Source organism: Petaurus breviceps, unplaced genomic scaffold (genome assembly GCF_028583685.1).
Source record: "Petaurus breviceps papuanus isolate PSGF00001 unplaced genomic scaffold, PetGlider_PUasm1.0 151, whole genome shotgun sequence".
In the NCBI taxonomy this organism is placed as follows: domain Eukaryota; kingdom Metazoa; phylum Chordata; class Mammalia; order Diprotodontia; family Petauridae; genus Petaurus; species Petaurus breviceps.
In genome coordinates this window covers 926473-953561 of record NW_027185712.1, presented here as the reverse complement: position 1 = coordinate 953561, position 27089 = coordinate 926473, and the positions used below count along the sequence as shown (strand labels likewise).

The window sequence follows — 27089 nt, the reverse complement described above, 5'->3', positions numbered from 1 at the left end:
AGACAGAGAGAGAGAGACAGAGAGAGAGACAGAGAGAGAGACAGAGACAGAGAGAGACAGAGACAGAGACAAAGAGAGACAGAGACAGAGACAGAGAGAGAGAGAGAGACAGAGAGACAGACAGACAGAGAGAGAGACAGACAGACAGACAGAGACAGAGAGAGAGAGACAGAGAGAGAGATAGACAGACAGACAGAGAGACAGAGAGACAGACAGACAGACAGAGAGACAGACAGAGACAGACAGAGAGAGAGACAGACAGAGACAGAGAGAGAGACAGACAGAGAGACAGAGAGAGACAGAAAGAGAGAGAGAGAGAGAGACAGAGAGAGAGAGACAGAGACAGAGACAGAGAGAGACAGAGAGAGACAGAGAGACAGAGAGAGAGAGAGACAGAGACGGAGAGAGACAGAGAGAGACAGAGACAGAGAGAGACAGAGACAGAGAGAGAGAGAATATAGGATGACATCTTAAGGAAATGGTAGATTCAAGTGAGAGGTTTTTGTTTTTTTTTACAGTTGGAGGAGATCTAGGCATTTTTGTAGGCAGTAGAGAAGGAGCCATTAGATTAAGAAAGATTAAAGATTACAGAGAATGGAGATGATTATCAGGGTAATCTGTTAAAGAGGAAATAGGAGGGGATAGGATCAAGGTACAAGTAAGTGTTAAACTTGATAAGAAGTAGGGCATAAGGGTCACTTTTTTCATAAGAGAGGAGAGAGTCTGGGTCTGGTAAGGCATGATGCATTATAGAACAAAGGAGAAAGGGATTTGAGCATAGAAGATAATCTGACATTTAACTGGTTAACTATTGTGTCATGATCAGAAATGGAGAAAAATGAAGTTAGATCAGTGGTGATGGTGCAGAAGATTACTAAGGGATAGAAAGACTGAAGTCACAGTGAATTGACAAAAAATAAGATTGAAAGAGCAAAACATAGGGATGGAAAAAAAGGTGATGGGTGGGTAGAGTAAATTCAGAATTCCTGATCACGGAAGTGGAACACATGTGGATAATGGTAATGTTAAAAGTGTGCCAGGGGTGTGATGGAACCAGCTCCAACTGTTAAATTTCAAGTATGAACATTTATACCTTGAAAACTGGCAAACACTACAAATCAGGGTTTGATTTATTACCTTGTTGACTATCTAGATTTAAGGAAGGAATGAGGAAAATGTTAATAATGCATATTAAATTTAAAATCATGTCATACACACATTAATTTTTCTGAGGGATAGTTAATTAAGATTTACCAGTACACCACTGGGTGTGACTGTACTATATGTGGCTGAGGTGGAGTAAAGGGGTAGATTATGGGTGTTGGAGAGATTGAGGAACTGGGAGGTCAGGGATCAAAGTGGAGAAGGAATACTCCAAGCCAGATGCTGAACTCCTTTGAAATTAAGAGAGAATGATCTGGAGACCAGTAGATAACTGCCTCTAACATCTAGATACAGTGATGTATCTCATTATATTGAACCTCCAAAATGAAGGTGTTGTTGAGTGCCAACAGCAAAAGGAAGGTCTGGAAGAGGCAGTAGAAAGCAAAGTGTATGTCAGTTCCCCCTCCAGGACCAATATATCTGGGGGAAAGAGAGAAGCTATACATCCAATATTAGAAGTTCCAAGACAACTAACTGTTAACAAATCTACTCCTGTCTCTCTGCCTAGATTGCACTACTTCACACTTTATCTCTGACTTTTGAAATCCTTTTCTTCCTTTGAAGTTGAACTCAGGTACCACCTTTTTCCATGAAACCTTCCCTGATCATCCTGACTGAAGTTGAATTCTTCCTCTTCAAGTTTTCCTAGAATATTTTGTTAGGATAGCCCTTATCATGGTCTATCTTGTGTCACATTCATCTGAGTTCATGCCATATATCCCCATTAGACTGAAGCTCTTTTTTATTTTCTATCCCTAGAATCTAGCACAGTGCTTTACATCTAAGGTATTTGATAAATTTTGATTTGAGTTGAATAGTATAAAACTGAAGTACTCAGGAAATTCAAAGTAATGGTAAGGACCAGTATCCCACAGGGATCTCTTCATCAGTACTTATTATCTTCATCAGTACTTATTAATGTCACCCAGACTAAAACTACTACCACCTCTGCAACCTGGGACATGTCACAATGTGTCCCTACAGTGTCATCAGAAAATGGTAGAATGGGAAGAGAATTTAGGAATCATCTAGTTAAATACTCTCATTTTACAGATCAGACAACTGAGACTAAGTAAAGGGAAGTGAAGGCACAGTTCATGGCAGAATGAAAACTGGATATTGAATCCCCTGACTCTCTCTACACTATGCCATACTTTTAATATGTCCCCTTCTTATATGCCTCCTACAAAAGAAAATCTCTGTAACATAATAATTCACAATTCTAAAGCACTTTAACCTTTGCTCCCACCTCTGTGGCATAGTATGCTGTAAGAATTTTTTTTTTAAAGCAATCGGGGTTAAGTAACTTGCTCAAGGTTACACGGCAAGTTATTTCTGGGTGTGGTGCCAAGCATCTGAGCCCGGACCTGATCCAGGTCATCCCAACACTGGAGCCGGTGCTCTTACTCGCTGAGCCACCTGGCAGCCCCTAAGCAATTGGGGTTAAGTAACTTGCTCAAGGTTACACGGCCAGGTGTTTCTGGGTGGGTGCTAAGTGTCTGAGCCCGGGATTCGATCTCCAGGTCTTCTCAACACTGGAGCCAGTGCTCTTACTCGCTGTGCTACCTGGCCGCCCCTGTAAGAATATTTTTATGACCATTTTACCCATAAGGGAACTGATGCTCACAGAAGTTACTTGCTAGAGTCACACAACTATCAAGTATCAGAATTGTGACTTGATACTCCTGATTCCAAATCCAATGCTCTTTCCTCTACATTATGGTGCATATTTGGTAACATTACAGGAAGGGAGGCAGGCAGAACAGAGTAACTAATCTAATTTTCAAGAGTCAAGGACTTGAACAGATAAGGTCAATAGTTCTCTTTCTGGTTCTATTATATTAAGCAATTCTTACAAGGATATTTTGTCCAGACAGGACAAATCAATGAAAGAATTGAGCTCATTTTTAAGAATTCTAGTCAATGTAATGACCAACCACTATTTAATAGGAGCCATGATGAAATGCTGAACTCAGGATGCAGACTAAGAAATTTATTTTTCTTTCTTTTGGAAATGGACATGGCCAATGAAGGAATTTTTTTTTCACTTGATTATGAGTATTTGTTGGGAAGACTTTGTTTTTCCTTTTCTTTTTTCAGTGAGTCAGAGAAATACTTTATTTTTATAAAATAATTTTTAAAATTAAATCAAGAAATTAATTTTAAAAAGAAGTGAGCTCATTATGTGAATAATTCTTGATCAAAAAATACCTTTACTACTTGGGGGACAGAGTTTTGGAGACCAAAAAATCCAGATTGGCCATGATCCTTGATCAAATCATCTGAACAGTTGTTTAGCTCTCCCTTTCAGATTGCCTTTATGAACCCAGTCCAACAGTGGTCTGGATATCAGAAGCATTTATTTCTCTTACACAAGTGAGAATCTTACCCTCAGTGAGGATTGTGTTAAACCTGGAATGGCTCTTACTCTGGTCATACCTGGTTTGTTTCTACTAGAGTTTTGGAAAGCCCATGATCTCTTTCTAAGTCTCTTTCTAAGACTTGATATTGTTACCTCAGCCAGGATATCCTTAGGATGGAAATTTTGGTTATTGGACTGTCTTTTTTCCATGCTCTGGAAAAAGACTGGAAAGATCCATATTTGTCTCCCTCACTCCACACCTAAGTTTGGTTTTAGAGCTAAGGGAGCAAAGATCGCTCTCTAAGGCCTATTTTCCAGGAAGTGAAAGAAAAAGTATTTTTAAAAAGAGAAGTTAGCATTGACTCATTTTTCTCCAAAGATTGTTAAAAAAAAAAAAGAATGAGATATCTGAATAAGGAAGTGGTACAACCAAGTACATATTGTGACATGAGTAATCATGTAATTTTTAAATAAACTTGAGACTTTCTAAAGAACACACAAAAGATTTACTTTTTTATCTCAAGAGGGAATTTATGAAAGATAATTCATGAAAGGATTTGGACATTGTGTATTGAGCACTCTGGGGCATACTCCATATATAGAGAATTTGGTATTTGTAGTTTTTAGGGAGAGGAAGTTTAAATGGCTTGCAAAATTAACAGTACTCCCTCAAAAATTACTAAGGACTGAGTAAGGGTAGAGTTGGGCCTGGAAATGAGCTACGCAGAGTGGGCCACAGTATTTACTACCGGGAAAAAGGCAGTTTCTTTGCCAATAGGAAAACTTAACCTTTTTCCGTTGTATTTTCTGCTTTTCCTTGAATTCTTCCATCTTCCTAGCTTCTTCCCGTAGAGTTTGTGCCAACTGGAGGTGAGATTGACCCACATTGTCTATTTCTACAAAAGGGAGAAGAAAAGAACAGAAATCAATGTCAATATGAATCTAAATTTGAATTTATTCATTACTTATATGAAAGTGCTTGACAAATTCAATGGCATAAAATTCATTCATCACTGGAAAGAACATGATATGGAAAAAGAATTCTTAATCTGTTACCCAAGAACTTTTTAAAAATGTTTTCACAAGTTATTTCAATATAATGTGTACTGCTTTCTTTTGTAATCCTTTGTATTTTGTTTAATTTGCTTAAAAAAAAAACATTATTCTGAGGAGTCCATAGGCCTCAGAAGATTGCCAAAGGAGTCCATGACACAAAATAAGCAAAGAACCCCAGGTAGAAAAAGAGTTAGCATCTGGAGAGCCTCAGGTCTGAATCCCAGCTTATTCACTAATAATGGAACTGTTAGTGAGTCAAACTGAACATTGCTCTGTCTGTCCTCTGTGAATGCAAGGCACTCACTACTCCCCTCCACCTCTGGAAATCCCTGGTTTCCTTCCAGAACCAGTTCAAGCACAACTTTCCACATGAAGTCTTTCTTGATCTCTTCCCTCCCACCCCCATCCCTCCTCTCCAAGTTACTGGTGCCTTCCCCAAAGGTTACCTTGTATTTGCTTTGTATGTATGTTGTATATATTTACCACCCGGCCAGGAGTCAGAAAGACTCATCTTCCCTGAGTTCAAATCTGGCCTTACTAGCTGTGTGACCCTGAGCAAGTCCCTTTAAAACCCTGTTTGTCTCAGTTTCCTCATCTGTAAAATGAGCTGGAAAAGGAAATGGCAAAACACTCCAGTATCTTTGCCAAGAAAACCCCAAATGGAATCATAAAGAGTTGGACATAACAGAAAAACAACTGAACACATGTACCTATTTATGTATGTGCGTTCTCCTCTGTTGGAAAAGTCTCCTGAGGGCAGACTTTATCATTTAATTATGTTATTATAAATATGAAATATGTATCAGCACTCTCTACATTCAGCCTCCTAGCTGCCTCCATAGTAAGAGCTTTGGGATTCCAAGTCTAGGACACTTTCTGCCACATCATATTGCCTCTCATTAAACAGACAAAACATAAGCTCCTTGAGGACAGGAATTGGTTCAGTCTTGGGTTTGTATCTCTAGCACACAGCACACTTGTCTGGAACATAGTAGATATTTAACACATGCTTGTTGATTGATTTGAGGTAATATTTGCTGAATGAACAAATGAAAAGAATGAAGAGAAGCTATGCATCTCTCCTGAAATCATAAAGCCAGAGGAATTCCCTGAATTTTTTTCTACTTCACAGGTACTCCCACCATTAGACTCTCACTAGCCTGATACAAAAATTGTAAGAGACAAAATAAGCTCAAACATATCACTTACGCTGCTTGAAGACTTCCAGGGCCCTCTTCATGGTGCTGAAAAAACAAATACAGAGATATGATTACAGTTTTGGAAAGGACCAAATAATGTCCTGTCATAAATCTCCCACAGGGGCTCCCTCCACACAACATGCTGAGACTCTCCCTTGCATTCTTTTGATAACCCCTGGATACCAGTAGAGTACCATGGTCTATTCCAAAGTTATCCCTCATTCTCCCTGTGATCTGCCCTTATCATTTTTTAAAGTCTTATATTTCTCTGATATTATGAGTTTTTATTATTTAAAGAAGACTAAGGGTCCTTTTGAAATACAAACTACCACTTCTTGATTTTTTAAATATTATTTTTAGTTGTTGTTTTTATTTATTTGTTTATTTTGGAAAAGAGCACTATACTCCATCCTCTGACTCCAACTCGGATATTTGCCTTGGCTGTAGTCCATGCCTGGAATGTCTTCCTTCCTCACTTCCATCATTACCTAGCTTCCCTGGCTTCCTTTAAGACCCAGCTCAAATGTCAAAAGACATTCTCCACAAATCCTTTCTTGGTTCCCTCAGCTGCTTTCCTTCCCATTCACATGGTATATGTCTTTCATGTTCATAGTTGTTTGGGTACTGTCTTCTCCACTAGAATGCAGGCTCTCAGGGACGACCATGTTTTTGTCTTTCTTTGTCTCTCCAGTGCTTAGCACAGTGCCTGGCATGTAGTAAATTCTTAATAAATGCTTATAGACTAAATGACAGACATGACAGTCCCTGTCTTCCAGTTCTACTCTGATACTCTATTCATTCAATACTAAATACCTTATTTCTCAGACTTCTGTTTTCTTTTCTTTTTTTACACAACTTTTGTTCATCTCTCTCTTTTTTATTTTACAGAATGCCCCCCTTACCCAAGCTACCCCCTTGCAAAAAAAGAATAAAAAAGAAATGGAGAAAAAAAGCACCTCAGCAAAGCTAACCAAGACATCAAACAAATCAGCCAGTATATTCACTATTCAACACATATTTTTGACCACCTCTGCAAAAAAAGGAGGGATGTACCAAATGTGGACATTAAAATTACACATTTGCTTTCCTTTCAAGGTAGTTTCCAGGAGTCTGCTGCACTGCAAAATTAAGGTCAACCTCTACCTAAAGGAATTCACTAATGGCCTGAAAAAAAATGAGAGGGCTTCTCTGAGTAGCTAACTTCCTACCAGAGTGAATTAGGTAAATGAACATGTTAGCAGGTACATAGGAAAGTCTTCCAGTTGAAGGAGCTGGGGCAGACCAAAAGATATACAACACACAATTCAGGAAAAGTACCACCCTATTTGGAAACTAATACTGTTTTGTTGCTGGTATCTGGCTTGCAAAAGGGAGGAATCATGGCACTATCTTTGTTCCCCTTACCAATGAAATCTATTTTTGCTTCACTTGCTGACATCCCATTGCTAGACATGCGAGCAAGCCAGGGCTAGAAACCACATGTTGTGAATCCCTCAACAGTCACAGAGCTGAGTTCATGCCCAAGGTTTGTATCAGAGGCAGGTATGAAGAGGAAAAACCATAGAGAAGAACAAAAAGATCACACAGATTTCCAACTGGAAGGAACTTGAGAGATCATGTAATTTAACTGTCTCATTTCGAAAATGAGAGTTCCTAGGGCGGCTAGGTGGCACAGTGAGTAAAGCACCGACCCTGGAGTCAGGAAGACCCGGGTTTGGTTCCGGTCTCAGACACTTAACACCCACACAAAAAAAAAACTAGCCATGTAACCTTGGGCAAGTTACTTAACCCCAACTGCCCTCTAAAAAGACAAAAAGAAAATGAGAGTTCCAAGGCCAAAAGAAAGGAAGGGATTTAGTCAATAGCAAGAAAACTGAACTTGGAACCCTAGGTCCTTGTACTCCAAAATCCAGTGTTCTTTCTAGTATACCTCAGAGTAACACTGAAAATCACAGGAGTGATATCATCAGAGCAGTGCCTGAAACCCACTCTCCAGTCTGTACAAATCACCTACTCACTTCACTCCCAGCTTACTATATAGTCTGTTCCAACTCTGCACCTGCTGCCTTGACCTTCCAAGGACAGGTCTGCTCTGGGATTGCCTCGATATGGGTGCCTTACTCTCCTCTTAACCCTTCACTTTCTAGATCCCCTTTTATGCTCTATCTTCCCCCATTACAATATGAACTCCTTAAGTGTAGAGACCATCTTGTTTTTGTATTGTTTCTTGGTTTTGTATCCCTAGCACTTAGCACAGTGCCTTCCATATGGTAAGCACTTAAATGCTCAGTCTGGGTGGATGTATTGGAGAGGAGAGAGACTAGAAACCAGGAAACTATTTCGGTCATTATTGCAATAGCCCAGAGAGAAAGGTAATAAGATCATTAACTAAAGTGGGAGCAGTGGGAACAGAGAGAAGAAGAGTAAGAGAGATGGTATGGAAATCCAGTTGAATCTGAGGGTTGAGGTAAGGAAAGACTCAGATAAGATTCCTATTTTCAGACTAGATAAATGGAAAAATGGTGTTGCCACTTGAAGAAATAGGGAATTTAAGAGGAGGGGCAGGTTAGGAGGGAACAATAATGAGTTGTCATCATCTTTTTGGTCTGTTCTCATGTAAACCATTTATATGCTAGACTAATGTGTTTGCCAGAATAAGGTCCTCACTAAACTTTTCTTGCTTCACTATAACTTCCTGGAGATTCCCTGACACTGTACTGATTCTTTCATTGTGCTAAGATTTGTCTACATCAAAAACATTTCTTAAAATATATTAATAGAGGGGTAGCTATGTGGCGCAGTGAGTAAAGCGCCGGCCCTGGACTCGGGAGGACCCACACAAAAATACTAGCCATGTAACCTTGGGCAAGTTACTTAACCCCAATTGCCCTCCAAAAGGCAAAAAAAAAAAATATTAATAGAACTTTAGAGATAGAAGGGATCTTAGAAATAGCCTAACCCAACCTCCTCACCCCCACCCATATTAATTCAGATAAGAACACTGCCACATTGAGAGCTATTATGACTCACCCAGTAATAACTAACTAGCAATGAAACAAAACGAATGTGTCCTGACTCCCAGTCCAGTGTTATTAAATATGACATTACCAGTGACTAGAAAATACTATAATTAATACAAATATTTTTCATTCTACTGGCATTTATTTTAACATGACTGGATATAATATCTACATCTCTGCATATATCTAGAATAGTAAAACCAATTGTTTTTGTACAGCTAGAACCAATCATAGTATCTTCCATATAATAAGTATTTAATAAATTACACATAGTAGGTATTTAATAAATTCTTGTTGAACAAATGAGTGAATGAATCATTCTCTGTGAAGATTGGCAGGTCCACTATACTTTTAATATTTTCAATTAGCACTTAAGAGGCAATATGATATAATGAGTCTTGAACTCGAAAAAACCTGATGGAGGAACACTCTATCAATACATGTTGACATCAACAACTTATAGTCTTAGAGAGATTCCTGGGGCCTTGAGAAACTAAGTGACTTGTCTAGGCCCCTCTCTCACACATGGTAGTTTTGGGGCTCTGGGCAAGTCACTTAATGTCTCAGGGCCCCAGTAGTCTCTCTAAGACTCTAAGGTGCAGACCAGGTGCCAATATGAATTGGTAAAGGGTGTTTCCTCATAAGGAGTTCCATATACCAATGAAATCAGAACTTAGTGCCTGGCATGACATAGATGCTTAATAAATGCTCATTCATTGATTGATTGAAATCACAAATCAAGTCTAAAAATTTGAGGTAACAGATATGAGAATGTGAGATGGCTTGTGAGATGACTCATTTGAGTTAGTGGAAATGAAGAAACAGGATTGTTTATCCATAGACACCGACCTCTTAGAAAAATCCTCTGAAAGGGAGTGGGGATGGTTTAAAGATCTCCTGAAATGAAGTGGCAGAGTAACCTTCCACATACAACCCTGCCCCTTATTTCTTCAGGAGGCTCTGGAGGTACATTTGATTCCACAGTGCTATAAATGTGGAATTTGGAATGCCTCATCAGGAACTTTAAAGAGTATTTAAAAATAAGCATCTTTTCTTTTTATGATAAAGAAGTTTTCATTGGGGTGGCTAGGCAGTGCAGTGAATAGAGGCCCTGGAGTCAGGAGGACCTGAGTTCAAATCCGGCCTCAGACACTTAACACAAAAACTAGCCGTGTGACCTTGGTCAAGTCACTTAACCCCAATTGCCCTCCAAAAAGCCAAAAAAAAAGAAGTTTTCATCTTGAACATTGCCATAATAACTAATGAACTAACTGTTCTCTCTGGCTAATGCTACTTTTTTTTCCTTTTGGTGGAGAACAAGCACCATCATCAAGGGAAGGAGGCACTGAAGGCTTTTGGTCCTTCCTCAAGTCACCTTAGGGGTTCTACTGTGGGCCAAGATGCTATTAAACAAAGCCTGTGCCTCTCTGACCCAAGGAAGCCTAATCTAAAACCCAGGTGTGGGCCCTGAGGTCCTTTGTCTTGATTCTGGTGCTTCTCAGAACCCACTGAACTACCATGTCCATTGTTTTTACTTGAGGGTAGAGAGAGGGAGGAGAGTCACTGAATATGCCTTGATAGGAGAATGTTGAGGGAATTTGTGCTTATTTGTATGTACCTCTGCTTAGTAAAATTTATTATTTCAACTTTGACCTCTTTCATTGAACCAAATGATGGACCACTACTCCTAAGAAGCCATGAAGTGATACAGTAAAAGGCATCACCTTGGATGCATCCCAAATTGAAGGAGCACATAGCTATGAGACCTTGAGTTCACATTCTGATCAACATCCCTCCCTTTACTAGCCTATTCTACCTAGTTGAAAAGAGCTTGGAGGTGGGGGAGGGTGGAAATCTGAGTAACATTAGCAAGGGTGGGAAACAAAAAAGAGGGAAAGGGACATACTTATTCTCACTCTGCCCACAGGGCTTCTTCCGGCAGAGGTTGATCAGATCTTTGCCATACTTCTCTTCAATCATTGCCCTGTTGTGAACAGAAAAGAAGATGATGGGTCATTCAAAGGTCCTTAGAACCATCTTTGTCAAATTCATAACCTTAACTATATCACCGTTTCCTTGAAGAAAAAAAGCCTGACTTCTATACTAGGTATGTGAACATAATTAAAATTACTATAAAGTAAATTCAATCCTGGATCTCATCTAACAGTTTAGCTACTACTACTACTAGTACTACTCCTACTATTACTACTACTACTACTACTACTACTACTACTACTACTACTACTCCAGTCACCAAATGTAGTGACTTAAGGTTTACAAACTGCTTTCCTTGTAATAATCCTTTGGAGTAGCTGTATTTTATAGCTACATTTTGCAGATTAGGAGACTCAAACTCAGAGAAATTAAATTTCTTGCATGGTACCACAAGGCAAATGCCTTAGCTACCCACCCACAGGAAACATCAGAGCTGGAACTCAAGGTCAGGCATTCTGACTTCAAATCCAATGCTCCTTCCACTACATTACACGAAAAAAGGAACACATTATGGTTACTAAAATACAAAAGAAGATCTCGGCACTCTTACTTATCCTGCACATTTGTAAGCATTTTGTATTTTTTTTTCACTGACAGCCAGTGTGATGTAAAAAGAGTGTAAGACATGGAGTCTGAATTTTTCCTTAGCATTTCTTTTTTCTCTTGTCTGTATAATTGTTTCGAGTTCGTAATGATCTTGGAGATCTAATTCTCATTTTACTTCTGATCAAGAATCTTGTTTACTACAAAGTTCAAAAGAAACCATCCAACCTTTGCTTAAAGGCTTCCAGTGAAAAGCAGCTTGCTGCCTCTTATGGCAGCCCAACTTGTGCTAAGAAGTTTTCCGTTCTATTAGGCCTAAACTAGCCCTTTACAATTTCTACTCATCATCCCTAGTTCTACCCTCTGGACCCAACCAAAACAATTCTAATCCCTTTTCCACATGACAGCCCTTCAAATACTTTAAGGTAAATATCATATTCCATATCATTTTGGTTGCCCTCCTCACTCTTTCACTTAACCATTTCTTCTTTAAAATGTGTAAAACCCAGAACAAAATGCAAACAAAATACAATTTTTGCTTAAAATAAAAGTTAAAATACTTGATCTTCAGATACATTTTAACATGGAATCTTCAATTAATAATCATTTTTCTAGAGATTGATATTCAATTCACAATCTCTTTTGAGGGAAAGAGTGTTTTTGCCCCAGACACCAAGGCTAGGACATGACAGAGCAGACAAAAATTACTCAAATGGAGAGGAGACTGTCAAAAGAGATAAAAAATGAAACTTCATCTTCATGAAACCCATTTCTGGGAAAATGGTGGTATAACCATCACTCCTGAAAGTTCCTCTCAGAAAAACTGATGAATAAGAATAAGCTCATGTGTGGAGGAAGCAGCATTTCTATGTCTCTCCTTTCTCCTATCCAAGTCTCTATCATTCAATATTGGGCTCAATCCCAGTTTCCTATATGACGGCTTCCCTGACTACTCCAGTCATGATTAATCCTCTATCCTTCTCAAGACCTACAGCACTCATCTTCTGTATCACATGATTGAGCCCTTCATTATTTATTGCCAGGATCACTTCATGATATTTAATTTATGTTAGTCTTGTATCCTTAACTACACTAGGGAATAAAACCTTCTCACTTTATAAGGAAACTAGTCACAGAGAAATTAAGCAGTGTGCCCAAGGTCACACAGGATGAGAGGGGTGAGGATTTGAATCCATGAATCTAACTACAAATTTGGTACTTTTTTTCTATTATATGTTGTCAGTTCTTGATATATAAACCAGCCATGCCAGATGGCAGTCCATTTTTTCCTTCTAGAAGGAGAGTTGTTTGTTTGTTTTTAATTCTGTACTTAGCAAACACCAAATAAAATAAGAATTTCCATATACACAGTAGAAGACAAAAAGATTATACCTGAAATGGTATATCTATATTATAAAAATTCTTAATTTGTTTTGTGTCAGGGACCCCTTTAGCAGTCTGATACAACCCATGATTTCAGAATTGTTTTTAAATGCATAAAATATAACACATAGGATTCCTAAGGAAACCAAAGGTTAATGATAGCAAAAGTATAGATTTTTTTCCTATTCGAGTTCATGGACCCCTTGAACTCTATTAACAGACCCCTTGTGGACCCCAGTTTAAGAGTACCTCCTCTGCTATGTGTGACTTGCTTTTCTCTTTAAACAATAAATTCAACTTGTGATTTTTAAAACTGTCCTGCTTATATGGGATTCTTTCTGGCCTTCCCTCACTTCTCTTTTGTGCATTTTTCTTTCTGCTTTTCCATCCCCAGCCCCCTCCATCTCAACCTCCCAACTGAAAAAAAAAGAAAAAAGAATACTCATTTCACAAATAGGCAGAACCGAGCAAAACAAATTCCCACATTGTGTGGGTCTGAAAATCAACGACTTTTTCTGCACCTTGAGTTCATCATCTCTTCATCAGAAGGCAGATGGGCTTCAATCATCCTCTAGAATTTTAAGGTCTTCAGGAATGGAGGCTCGACAGTCTCTCTACAATCCCCTTAGTGTTTCCTCACCTTCATTGTTGTTGCATCATTTTTCAGTCATTTCTAACTCTTTGTGACCCCACTTGAGGTTTTCTCAGCAAAGATAATGGAGTGGTTTGCCATTTCCTACTTCATATTACAGATGAGGAAACTTAGTGAAATGCCTTGCTCAGGGTCACATAGCTAGTCAGTGTCCAAGGCCAGACTTGAACTCAGGGAGATAAGTCTTCCTAACTTCAGGTCCAGTACTCTATCCACTGCACCACCTAGCTGCCCATTTCATCACCACAGAAGTGTTCATTGACATACCTTTAATTTTAAAACTCTATGATTCTAATAGGATTATTCTAGTTCACAAAGTCAGGATTGGACTTTGGAAAATTTTCAATAATTATGACTTCTGAGAATTGGTGGTGAAATATGCATTCTATCTCACTTTTTGTGATGTGGTCAGTGTGTTTTGCTTCACTGTACTTATCCTTCTTTTTTTTTTACACAAGAGAAGATTCCTTCAGGGGTGGGGGTGGGTCAAGAGGTGGTTAGAAAGTGCGGCAATATAACTTTTGAAAACGATATTAAGTAGTGGCAGCTAGGTGGTGCAATGGATAAAGCATGGACTCTGGAATCAGGAGGATCTGAGTTCAAATCTAGACTAAGGCATTTACTATGTGGCCCTGGGCAAGTCACTTAACCCCAGTTCTCCAAAAAAAATAAAGTAAAACAAACTATATTAAGTAGACAAAAGTTTGTTCCTGTTGGCCTCCCATTTCCCTATCAGTATCCATATAATCCCTCCTAGTCTCATTCCTCTTCTTGGCTTTCTCCCTCTCCTAGACACCCTCTCCACACCTACCTCAAACCAGGAACTTATTCTGTGTCACCTTTTTTTTAAAGATATCATTGGCACTTTTTTTGGATGCAACAGACACTTTCCAACAAATGCCTAAACAAACCATACTACAAAGAACATTCCCAGAAAACAGTTAAACAAAACCATCTAAAAGAGTGACTATGACTGACAGATTTATCTTGTCTTGTCTTCAGCTGGTTGACAATTATCCTAATAATTAGGAGCATTAACTTATGAGCACTTAAGGTATTATCCTCCAGGGTCATCTGCACTTTAAAGATATTGCTAAGAACTGCTGAAGAATCATAAAGTTCACAAGAATCCCACCCACAATAAATTTATGCTATATAACCCCAGCTGAGTCCTTGTCACTGCTCAGCAATCCTTCTAAAATTCTTTTTGACACCTTATCTAATTTCCTAAAGAAACCATTCCAAATCTGTTCTCATCTCCTCTTACCTCCAGCCTTTCACTTTAGCACATGACAACCTCTTCACAGAGAACACAGAGCCAATCAAAGAAAGTTCAGTCAATGACCTCCTCCTCTTCCAAAACTTTTCAAGATTATGACCAACCTTTTTCTATTTCAGAAAAAAAAATCTCTACTCTTTTTCTTTTTGATACCTTTACTCTTTACTAAGGTTCCTGTGGCCAGGGCTCCATGGGCAACCCAGAGCCATGAACATAAGGCCAAAAGAACCAAATCTGAAGTGGCATCTTGTGGTAGCCAAAGACAAGAAGCATCCACTAAGTACATGATCTGTATTAGGTGGTTTTAGGGAAGGAAGAAGTCAAAAAATATTGTTGTTGTTTGGTCATTTCAGACACATCCAACTCTTCATGACCCCATTTAGGATTTTCCATTTCCTTCTCCAGCCCATTTTAGAAATGAAGCAAACTGGGTTAAGTGACTTGTCCAGGGTCACACAGCCAGAAAGTGTTTGATTCCATATTTGAATTCAAGAAGATGAGTCTTCCTAACTCCTGCACTCTATCCACTGTGCTACCTAACTTTGCAAAATGATTTATGAACTTTGAAATCCTTTATAAATGCTAGCTTGCTAGCTATTTTTTAAATTAGGGTTATGTTTAAAAGGGTTTTCAGGCAAATTCTTAATTACTTAGAAATTTCATTTCAATAGAAACTTATTCCTATAACCATATTAAATACCCAAGTTTCCTTTTACCTACAAGAGTAGATTAGTCTTGACTGGATAAATTCCCATAATATCAGATAGTTTCTAGGGATTTCAGGCCTACATATATATATATATATACATATATATCCCTCAGTGCAAAATGTTAAGTTATACTTGCCTTAGCTTCACCTTCAGTACTAGGGACTTACTAGAAGGCTGCTGGATGCAGAGGGTGAAAAAACAGTATATTGAGAGGGGAGAAACATAAGAGGAGGATAGTAATGGTATGGTAGAAAGAGTAATGGATTTACATTTTTTTATTTATACCCTTTGTATATACTTACAAATGTACAAGTTATACCTCCATTATAATATAAGCTGAAATAGATTTACCCATGACTTTTCAGGACTTTTTCATTTTATTGTTGGGAAACTGAATCAAAGAACTGTTTGGGCACTTTGGGAAAATTGTATTTTGACTATTCATGTCATATCTTACAAAAATGTGGCTTTTGAGTTTCTCAACCTAGGATAAGGGCAGGTCCCTTTATATGAGGAAATACTAATTTGTGACCAGAAAGACAGAAGTAAATGTTAAAGGCAAGATAGTCACAGAGACCAGAAGAAGAGAAGCTGAGAAAAGACTGCAGAAGGCAATGAAGATAAATAGTACACAGAACTGACTTGAACTGAGCCCAGATGACTAGAGGTATACAGACTCTGTAATTAAGTCTAAGAACTGATCTGATTGGATGAAATCTCTGATTCTAGGAGCTGATGCAGAAAAAGAATCCTCTGCTTTTTTTAAGAGCCAGCTAAGAAAAAGCTATTCTGTCTCTATGGCCATATGAAGTTTGAGAGGGAATAAGTCCCTCAGAGAATTGCCTGCATTTCCCTTTACTATCTACTATAGTTGAAGGGGGAGAAATTCCTCAAAACCCAGAGAGCAGACAGGAATAGTTTTGGAGATCCAGGCTTCATGGAACTGCTTTTCACTGAAAGGTCAACACTGTTTCAGTACCCAGTCAATGTAGCACACCTGGGAAGTTCTACAAGTACCAGGTTTGAGGCTGCTGCTTGCTAAAAGAGCTTAACACTGCTTTGGCAGTCCAAGAATATTAGAGAAGTGGCTTCATCCGGCAGTAGATCAGAGAGACCCAGAAGAGGAGCAGGCTTATCCAATAAGTAATACATGCTATACTATTCCTTAAAGAGATCAAGGGCAACAAGAATATGTGGTAGGGAGCTGGGGGGTTGTTCCATGACTGTTTTTTGTTGGTAGAAGAATTTTCATGCTTACTGGTTAACATGACCCCCAAGCAGTCAGCAACCCAACTTCTTATGGGGACAAGTGGCATTCAACTCATTGAAACTGAGCAATAAGTCTTAACATCTAGGGCTGCAATGTAACCTAAGCTGTTTAGATCAATATGTGCCTACCTTTTGCCTGCAAGATGGATAACTGAAGCCATTTCATGAGTGAGATTGCAGATTTTAATTATTCTCCACGAGTAGAAAATTCCCACTGAGTTCTGATCACAAGCTTGCCCTGATTAAGTTTAAAATGCAATGCAGAGGGGCGGCCAGGTGGCACAATGAGTAAGAGCGCTGGCCCTAGCGTCAGGAGACCCGGGATCGGCTCCAGCCTCAAATACTTGGCACCCACACAAAAAAATAACTGGCCATGTAACCTTGAGCAAGTTACTTAACCCCAATTGCTTAAAAAAAAAAATGCAGTGTAGTATGGAGACAGAAGACCAAGGTTCAAATCAAGTCTCAACTCCTTTGAGTTTCAGTTTCCTCATCTGTAAAATGATGAGGGTTAGAGTAAACAACCTCTGAGGTTCATTCCAGCTCTAAATCTATATTCATAAGACCTTAGGATATCAATCTAGAGTTTTAAGTTGCCTTGGATATTTGGATTTCCCAATATATCTCCCTGTAGGTTGCTGGCAGAGCACACGTCAGGTTTATAAGTGGACTATGGTGTTGTGTTTTTTTTATTTTTAAGATTGTTGTTATTATTGCTGTTGTTATTTTGTATCCCATTAGTAAATGTTCCATGATAGCTAATGGTTTCATCTGGTCTGATTTGTGTAAAGGGGAAACACACTGATGGGAGCTCAGAAGCTACAGTTATAAGTAAATAATGGATACATATCTTCCCCATCACTATGGTTTCCCCTACAACCTTGATAGTGAGTTGTATTCACATGGTTGAACCATGCTGACCTGCCAATGTGGGCACAGATGTAGTAAGCAAATCAGCCCCAGCCTATAGAATCAGAAGAGTTGGGGAGTGTGGGTCAGTAGTTCCCTAAATGCACACATCTATTTTACACTAGCTATACAACTTACTATCTATATGACCTTGGGCAAGTTACTTCAGCTCTTATAAGCCTTAAATTCTTCCTCTCTAAATAAAAGCGTTGGACTAGAGTTCTTAAGGCCCTTCTAGCTCTAAATCTTATGATTCTCCAGAGTAGAATGATCATGGAAAACTACACAAAAGACTCTGTAGGGCTTAAAAGATGTATAGAATTTAGTTGGTGGAGGGGAATTCAAAGCAATGGGAAATATCATGAGCAAAGACAAAGAAGTGGAAAAGGACAAGATCTGTTTGAGGACAGTGAAAAAATCATTCTCACCAGAGCAGAAAGTTCTAGTGTGGAAATTAGTAGGAAATAAGACTAGCAGCATTTAGTATGAAGTTTCAAAGGGCAATCCAAGATATATTGCTCTGTGCTGACAATTAATCGTGGAACACAAACTATACAGCTATTTCCCAGACAGCCGTATGCCTATGTTGAAGAGTTATTTATGCTTAATGAGCAATAAAAGAGGGCTTATTCCAAAGATCTTCCACAATGATAGAAGGGTAACCTAGATGCATTTTCAGCAGGCACATGGGCAAATCAATTCTGGATACTTACAAAGCTAAAAAGTCATATTAAGACAGATTCATCTAGCACACAGTTTTTACTAAGGGACATGGCACCGGGCTAGGCATTGTGCTACCCTACTACATGTTTAAGAAAGGAAAATCCTCTGTCCTCTGGTTATTTAATTGATTAAACACTGTTAGAACAAGGATCATAACTTAAGTGCCCAGAAGTACTTTCTATTCTTAATATTTAAATATATCTAATACTTAACGGATCAGTAATTTTATTTCCATGAGTATTCTCATCACTAGTGTAGTTCATACCTTACTATTTGGTAGATGGTTTTAACATTCACTGTGCCCCCCACCCACAATCAATATTTTGCAATTGTGTCTTGCCATTAAAAAAGAATCTCAATACACTGTCTTAATGGAGTAGGACTGCTATTGTTCTTATTGTTCTTAACTTATTGTTAAGTGTACAAGATTTAAAGTGAACACCATTTGTATTTTAAAATGGTATTGCTAAGACATATAGGTCATCGGAAATGACAATTGAGATTATTGGAAGCTACTGAGAGAGCAGCTTCCACTGAATCATAAAGTCAGAAACCAGATTGCCAATGGTAGAGGAGTGAGAGGATAGTAAATGGAAGCAACTAGTATAGACTAAATTGTAGTAGAAGTACTGGTGTAGACAGTTTGGAGCTTTTTCTTTGTTTTTCTAGCTTATAAATTCTTTGAAGGTCAGTCCTGTCACCAAGCTTAAGTATTACTTTGCTGTGGGCGCTGTGGACTGGAGGAAGGAAGTGGGACTCCTGGGGAATGGGAGGTGCAGCCCAGCCTTCAGCCCATACACCCTGGCCTGGGGCCGGGGCCGAGGGACAGGTGCTCCCGGGACTGCCAGGGTCTGCAGGCCAGCTCAGCCTGACCTAGCCATACTGCTGGCCCTCCACCTAGTCACTGAGCACAGACCTCCCCCACTGACCTGCCAGCCTTCTCAGGCACAAGTATGTAGGGATGATCGGTGGGGGCATGACCGGCCTGCTCCTTGGGAGGACTGCATACTACCAGGTGCTAGGCTGCTGGTGTGTGGCCATCTTGTCTTCATGGACCCGTCCCTTCCCCTGACAAGCCTGTCCGCAGTGGCAGCCTAAAAGGGTGTGGAGCCAGCTGCACACGGACCTGACCATGGTCATTGGCCGGCTAGCCCCTGCTCATGTGCCAGCTCACATCTCAAGTGATCAGATGCTATGAGTTCCCTAGGAGAGCACTGTCAATCTAGAATCAGAAAGGTTAATGTCTCAGATGTACCTTGAAGTTGAAAGTCCTGGATTGGTTGCAATTCAACATTGGACTCTGTTCAAAAAGGTCATGCTTGTGCTATCAGAAGAAATGTCAGGTGAAACTTCTGTGGTTTTGTGGGCAGGGAGATGGGAAAACCTGCAAAAATGCCAATTTGCCAATCTGTCTCTTGACAGTGGATGAGATTTGTCCTTTACATCATGGGACTCATAGCTATCAAGCTGGATTGTAGAATTCATTTAGTACCAGCCCCTCATTTTATATTTGAAGAAACTAAAGCCTAAGAAGGTAACTGAGCCACAGGCCCTTGTGTATTGGGTCAAAGATAAGATTTGATCCTCAGACTGACTCCTGGAACCACTACTTTTAGAATCATATTGATATCACCAGAAGGGAGAACAGAAAAATAGAGGTAGCTAGGAAGTTCAGTGGATAGAGTGCTAAACTTGGAGTAAGGAAGACCTGAATTCAAATCCAAAGTTAGTCATTTATGAGTTTTATGACCCTAGGTGAGTCCCTTAACTTCTGCTTGCCTAAGTTTCCTTAACTCTAAAATGAAAATCACTAAGATCATACTTATAAAGTACTTGGCATGAATTCTTCTTCCCCCAGATACCACCTATTTGAGGAGTTCTTAACATGTAGTTTGGGATTCCTTAAGTGCAGAGATGTGAAGGAAGACATTAAAAATTTGATGACTAAAATTATTTTTTCACTAATCTATAAGTAAATTTAGCATTTCCTTCAATAATTTAATAAAATAATAATTTAAAAGCATCATTCTGAGAAGATGTCCATAAATTTCACCAGAATACTAAAGGGCTCCATGAAATAAAAGAAGATTAAGAATCCTTTAATTAATCCCATCTCATAGTTTTGTGAAAAGGAAAGTGAGACTTAGGAAGATCAAGTGCCTTTACCCAACGTCATAACATGTTCAAGTCTTCTGACCTCAGGGACAGAGCTTTGCTTTGTTTTGTTTTGTTTTTCCATTGTATCACATTTCCCCTTTCCTTTGTCACATTTCCTCTCCTAAACTAAGCTAATCCAAAGAAACCAGAGAAAATGTTACTCTTCCTAACATAGATAAATCTATTTTGACAGCAGCCCACAGGAAAACAGTACCTTCATTCACAAAAGTGATCCTAATGTTTAGGATTTCAGCCTATAGACATGTATTCTCTGGGTAAATGCTTTTTAGTATTCCTTAAAACATACTATACTCTCTACTCTGTCTAGGGGAGATTTTGCCTAGAGAGGAAAAAAATATAAGCAATGGACTATATAAAGAGCCAGTCCAATGTTTTGCTTTTTCCTATATTTTTGGATTGACACCAAATGTCAACATTGATTTTTAAGGAATTAAATACCTAAAGTCAGGTGGTGGTTGGGGAATGATTCTCCATACATTTTCAGACAAGTCTCACCCTGAGATATACAATATGATTATATCATGCAGCAGCCATGGGATCATTCTCCATTAGACACAAAACCTGATTGATTCTTATGGCAGCCATGTTTATAGATCCTAATGGTCCAACTGTACTCTTGCCTGGAGGAAGAAGAATGGACTAGAGATGACCTCTCAAGGTCCCTTGCAGCTTTTGAATTCTGCTTGTTATCAAATCCATTGGGATGCATTTGAAATGCCAAGTTAATCAATACATTTTTCACTTGAAAAATGACTCTTTTCTTGAGCAATGATGTAAGGTTTATGTACTACTTTTATTTTTTCTCCTTTACAAAAGAATAAAGAATTATTTGTCTTAAAAAAATTTTTTTGAAGGCAGGGACCAAGTTTTATATTTCTATAATCTCCACAGTTTTTAGCAAAGTGCTGAATACAATAGGGACTCAGTAAACTCTCACTAATTGAGGGGAGATTCTCCCCAATTGTGTCTGCTTACAGGAAATGGTACTGTACCTTTCTTTTAAAAAATCTTCAAATTCTTTGCAGTTCTTTCGGCCCTCATTCAGATGGTGAATAATGCTGTCATAGCCGACTGTGCTGAGAAAGTGGGGACACTGTGGGTATGAGAAAAACAATATTGCATCAGAACTAGTGAAGGAGAGAAAGGCTAAGATTGTGAAGATGGCAGCCTGTACAAAGAAGTAGATAATGAAAAGTTTATGAAATGATGGTCTCCGGGCCAGCAAACAAAAGGAAAAGGAAAAAGAAATACAATCTCCTAAGAGTTTTCAAAGTTGTGAATTGGAGTAAAGTGAGAGGAGGATCATTGGAAGGAACCCAGTGGAATGACTACAGATAACTCCCTGATCCAATGAAGGGTTAATGATCTAAGCAGGTTAGGAAACCTCAAAGGAATAATTAAAAAAAACACTCAGCTAAAAGTCACATAAAACCGTTTTGCAAATATAATGTATATTGCAGGATACTTTTCCCAGCAAATAAATCAACTGGAAAGTTTGTGAATTAACATTTTATAGGATCATAGAATTAGAAGGGAATCTCAGTGTCCATGTATGATAGTAATGGCAATTAAAGATTCCCCTGTATTGGCTTGGTTTTCAAACTGATTGTGTTAAAACCCAGAGCTTGTTAATCCCACCTGTGGGATGGACTTGTTGATGTGAAAAGAAAGTCCTGAACTGGGAGGAGTTGGTGACGTAGATTTGGAGAGACAAGGGAGAGGCAGAAGAACTTTTTGGAAGCAGCACCTCGTGGAGGCTGAGAGAGAGACCGAGAGAATTGCTGTTTTGCCACTTTGAATCGATCTGGACTTTTGAGACCTGCCCCCCGGAGCTGCCAAGGACTGAGGAGACATGGCTGTTTTGCTGGTACTTTGTCTGTCTGTTTTGATGTTGTTTTGCCAGATTTGTCCACTGGTGAAAGACAGTCCTGTTGTTGAAGAAGTCCTGGAACCTGGCTTTTGGTTAAGAAGCCCTGAGACTGTCCTGCAGACAGAGAGTGAATACTGTCCACTGGTGAAGGACAGTGCTGTTGTTGCAGGGGTCTGGAGACTGTCCTGCAGACAGAATGAATACTGTCCACTGGTGAAGGACAGTGCTGTTGTTGCAGGGGTCTGGGAACCTTTCTGTTGGTTCAGAAGCCCTGAAGAAGGATTTTCTTGTTGTATGTTTACAGAAATCCTGGGAGAGGGTTTTGCTAATGTTTTCAGGGGTTCTAGGACTGTTCTACAGACTGAGGATGAATTAATGAAGGGACTGGCAATGTATCTTGTGGCCTTGCTAAGCCTTGTCTCCCCAGGAACTAAGATTGCTGAGAACTTGCCTGTGTCAAGATGAAGAAAAAACCTCCATTTGGGTATGAAGTGCTGTGCTTAAACTTGATGTAACTCTGGGGTAGATTCAATTGTGATCCAGGGGTGGGGAACTTTTGACCTTTTTGTGTTCTATGGTTGAACAAGTGAATGTACTTTACTTATGTTTGGAAACTAATCTCCATTTGAGAAGAGGGGCTTTGTGGTGGACTAAAGGTACAGCCTAGGGGTGCAGTAGTATTTAGAAGAGGGACTTTGTAATTGATTGAATGGTTGGAAGGTCCTGGGGTTGGGGTAGTACTTGGAGATTATTTAATCACCCTTAGTAAATGCTGTATTTTGAATGATGTCATGTTTTGACCTTCTCTGTTCTTGGTTGGTCACTGAATAAAATGGAGAGCACCTATGCTGGTATTTTGAACCTTGGGAAGTTGTCTTTCCTTGACCTTATATTACACCATGTAACCTGACCCATTTCTGAACAAGAATCTCTCCTATTATATTCTTAATATGTAGCTATCCAGCTGGGGCTTAAAAACTTTTAGCGGAGAAAAGCTTACCACTTCCTGAGGCAGCCTAGTCAAGCAGATTTAAGCATTAACAAGTTTTTCCTTATATCAAAACCAAAAACCTCTGCTCCTAATTCTATGCTCTGGGCCAAGTAGAACAATACAATCCCCTTTTCATGTAACTAACCCCTAAATGTTTGAATCAATTATTGTGGCATGGTCCACCCCTGCCTCCTCACCCATATTCATTTATAAATAAAGTGATTTATATTTTATTTTTTTGGAGGGGAGAAGGCAGGGCAATTGGGGTTGACTTGCCCAAGGTCACATGGCTAGTAAGTGTTAAGTGTCTCAGGCCCGATTTGAACTCAGGTCCTCCTGATTACAGGGCCAGTACTCTATTCACTGCACCCCCTAGCCCACCTCTGCCTCCTCAACTCACTTTAAAGAAAAGATTTTCATTTCCAGGTCAAACATCCTTGCATCTAATCTCCTAGGGTTATGGTCATTGTTAGAGCTGGCATTCCAATGCAGATCTCTCCTGACTTCAATATAAATGCTTGACCTACTCCACAACACTGTCTTTCATTCTTAGTTTAAAAAAAAAATCTTACCAATTGGAATGGTCCATTTGTTCCTGTGTTTTTAATTTAAAAAAACCACCACAAACAGAAACTGTCATTATATTTTATTATAAGCTCTTTCTAAATCCATTGGTATAATCAATCAAGATTTTTGTGAATTTTATTATTAATATAATTCATTAAGTTTTTAGTTTTCCTAATATTAAGCCAATCCTATATTCTTGGCATTAAACCTAATCTGGTCATAGTGTATAATCTCTGTGATAGGTTGTTTTGACCTCTGTGAAAATTTCATTAAAAATGTTTTCATCATTATGCCCAAAGTGCTATAAATAATTCCATACCCTTTGACCCAGCAATACCACTTCTAGGGTTATATCCCAAAGAGATAATAGAAGTGGGAGGAAGACCTATATGTACAAAAATATTTATAGCAGCTATTTTTGTGGTGGCAAAGAATTGGAAATTAAGGGGGTGCCCATCAATTGGGGAATGGCTGAACAAGTTGTGGTATATGCATGTTATGGAATATTATTGTACTATAAGAAACAAGAAGTAGATGGACTTCATATTTACCTGGAGGGGCTTACACAAACTGATGCTGAGTAAGAAGAGTAGAGCCGGGAGAAATTTGTACACAATTACAGACACAACATATGTGTGATGACCAACTTTGATAGACTGGACTCTTCTCAGCAATTCAGGATTATAAGTCAGTCCCAAAAGTCTCATGATGGAGAGAGATGTTTACATCCAGAGAAAGAACAGAGTTTGAACCCAGATTGAAGCAAACTACCTGCTCTTTTTCTTTTTCTTGTTTGCTTTTATTTCCTCTTTCCCATTGTTCATTCCATCTGATACAATCCTTCTTTATAACCTGACTAATGCCTAATGTGAAAGTATTTGCAGATACTATACTTGATTGTATGCCACCATGGGGGAGAGAGGAGGGAAGGAGAGAAAATTTGAAACTCAAGGAATTGTGGAAATGAATCTTGTAAACTAAAAGTAAACAAATTTTTATTAATTTGACCAAAAAATTTTTTTAAATGTTTTCATCTATGTTCATTAGAGATATTGGTTTATAGGTATTTTTTTTTGGTTTTGATTCTCCCTGGTTTATATATCAAGACTACATGTATGTCATAGAAGAAATAAAGGAAGATACTTTTTTGCTATTTTTTTTGCAAATAATTTATGTGATATTTGGAATTAATTGTTCTCTGAATGTTTAATGCAATTCACTTGTTAACCCAGTTGGTCCTCAAGGCTTGAAAAGCTGTCAAAAAATCTTCACCCACTCCTCTATCACCTAGTAATAGCATTCTTCCTTGAAATCCTATTGTGCTTGAATAACTAGCAATGTATGTTCCTTAATTGCTTTGAAGGGGAAGCATGGTATAGAGATGACAGAGTGTAAGAGTACACCAGATGACTGATATAACAAAGTGTGGGATCAAGTCTCATTTCTATCACTCAGACTGGTCAACTAATATCTCTGAGTCTCAGTTTCCTCATCTGTAACCTGGGGATAATACTGTTTTCACTACATACCTCACAAGGTTTCTGTAAGGATTGAATAATGGGAGGAGGAGGGACAGATAGAATTTGGAGTTGAAAATTAAAAAATAAATTCATGAGAAAAGAAAAAAGAAAGAACAAAGAAAAAAAAGAGCTCCCAAACTGAACATTGTATAATTATAATGACCAAATTTGTTTCTATGGAAGAGGTAAGAAAATGTACCTCCTCCCCTTCTTTGAAGAGGTGTAGAACTATGGACACCCAACATTTCACATACCATCAATATATGAATTGATATATTGGTTAGTTTTCAGAACTGCTCTTTCCACCCCTTTTACAATAATTCATTGTTACAAGGGATGATTTGAAGGGTAGGGGGTTGGGGTGAGATGTATTAAGAAATTAATTTGAAATTATATAAAATAAGAAATATAAAAACAAAATATTTAAACAATTTTAAGATAGAGACCAACAGATTTATAAATAAAGTTGAAAAAATTTAAAGAACAAGTAATTCATACATTCTCTGTATTATATCTAAGCTTTCTTTATGAAGTCCTACTTGGATACATCATTGTGAAATGGAGGTGACTCTGGGTTCTGGAAAGCTACATTCAAACACCATTCAAGTATAAACTCTGACAGGTTCTACCATGCTAAAGAGGTTTCAAATATTGTCTTGGTGATAGACAGAATCTGCTATCCAAAGACATAAATAGTCAAGTACTGAGAAGTTCATCTTTAGGGTGGTACTGGCAGGTGGCAGGGCAGTGCTTAAATTATTTGGACATGGTAACCCAAGATATAATAAACAAATAAATATGACTCATTCCCATAATAGACCTCAAAAACTTCTGGAGTAACAATGGTAATGGGAGAAAAAGGACTCAAAATAGATGACCTTTGTCCAGTAGCCAAAAAACCAATTGGTTATTGGAAGAACTGAACAATATCAATCATGAAATCAGAAGTCAAAAGGATATTTGAATTAAATGGAAGGATGGATCACAGATTTTCACTGGAGAAGCAAATAAAGAAATTGATAGAGAAATTGTTCACCAAAAAGTAATAAGAAACATCATCTTACGTGACAATGGATCACCTTGTCATGCAGTATTCATGCTGAGCGCAAGCAAAAAGACCACCATAAAGGTGATGATGATTTGTATGGCAACACTATTGCAAAGGATAAAGAGGCAGAGACATTCTAAAAAGAATTTGACAAGATGAATTAAACCAAGTCCACAAACTCTGATGTGTGGCTACTTCATTACAAACATGGCCACAGGGGATGATAGTGCAAAGTATGTTGGAAAATATGACTTAGATTCAGAAAACAAAAAGTCAAAAACTTGCAGTTAATTAAAAGGTTTTATGATCATGTATCAGAAATACTTCCAGAAAAAGAGTTGGAAGGTCCTGGGCATAGAGCACACTCAAAATGAAATTGATTGTATCTCAAACATAAATGACTGACTACTGATATAAGGATCATATTAGAATCAACTGTTTATGAGGTCAAGCCACTGATTAGTTAAAGCAAAGGTCAAAATCAACGTCAAATTAGAAGAATAAGGAAGAAGAAGAAGATACAGCAAATATTTGAAACATTTCAGTGTGGCATATTCAAATTATCTATCAAAGTTCCCTCTGGAAGGAAGGAAGGAAGGAAGGAAGGAAGGAAGGAAGGAAGGAAGGAAGGAAGGAAGGAAGGAAGGAAGG

The 27089-nt window shown here is 38.5% G+C and overlaps 2 protein-coding genes across 3 annotated transcripts in view; one reads left to right on the top strand and one right to left on the bottom strand.

Moving 5' to 3' along the window:
- The window catches only part of HAUS1 (HAUS augmin like complex subunit 1), a 251400-nt gene that overhangs the window by 154437 nt on the left and 69874 nt on the right, over positions 1-27089 (top strand). The gene's annotated exons all lie outside the window — the stretch shown is intronic.
- The window catches only part of PSTPIP2 (proline-serine-threonine phosphatase interacting protein 2), a 90873-nt gene that overhangs the window by 46720 nt on the left and 17064 nt on the right, over positions 1-27089 (bottom strand). The window contains exons 2-5 of one of the 2 annotated variants that reach the window (XM_069075370.1): positions 21435-21535; positions 10708-10785; positions 5792-5826; positions 4316-4422 (exon numbers count right to left, since the gene is read on the bottom strand). In XM_069075370.1, coding sequence (XP_068931471.1) covers positions 4316-4422; positions 5792-5826; positions 10708-10785; positions 21435-21535 — 321 coding nt within the window. The remainder of the gene's footprint in view (positions 1-4315; positions 4423-5791; positions 5827-10707; positions 10786-21434; positions 21536-27089) is intronic. The other variant, XM_069075373.1, reaches the window with a different exon arrangement.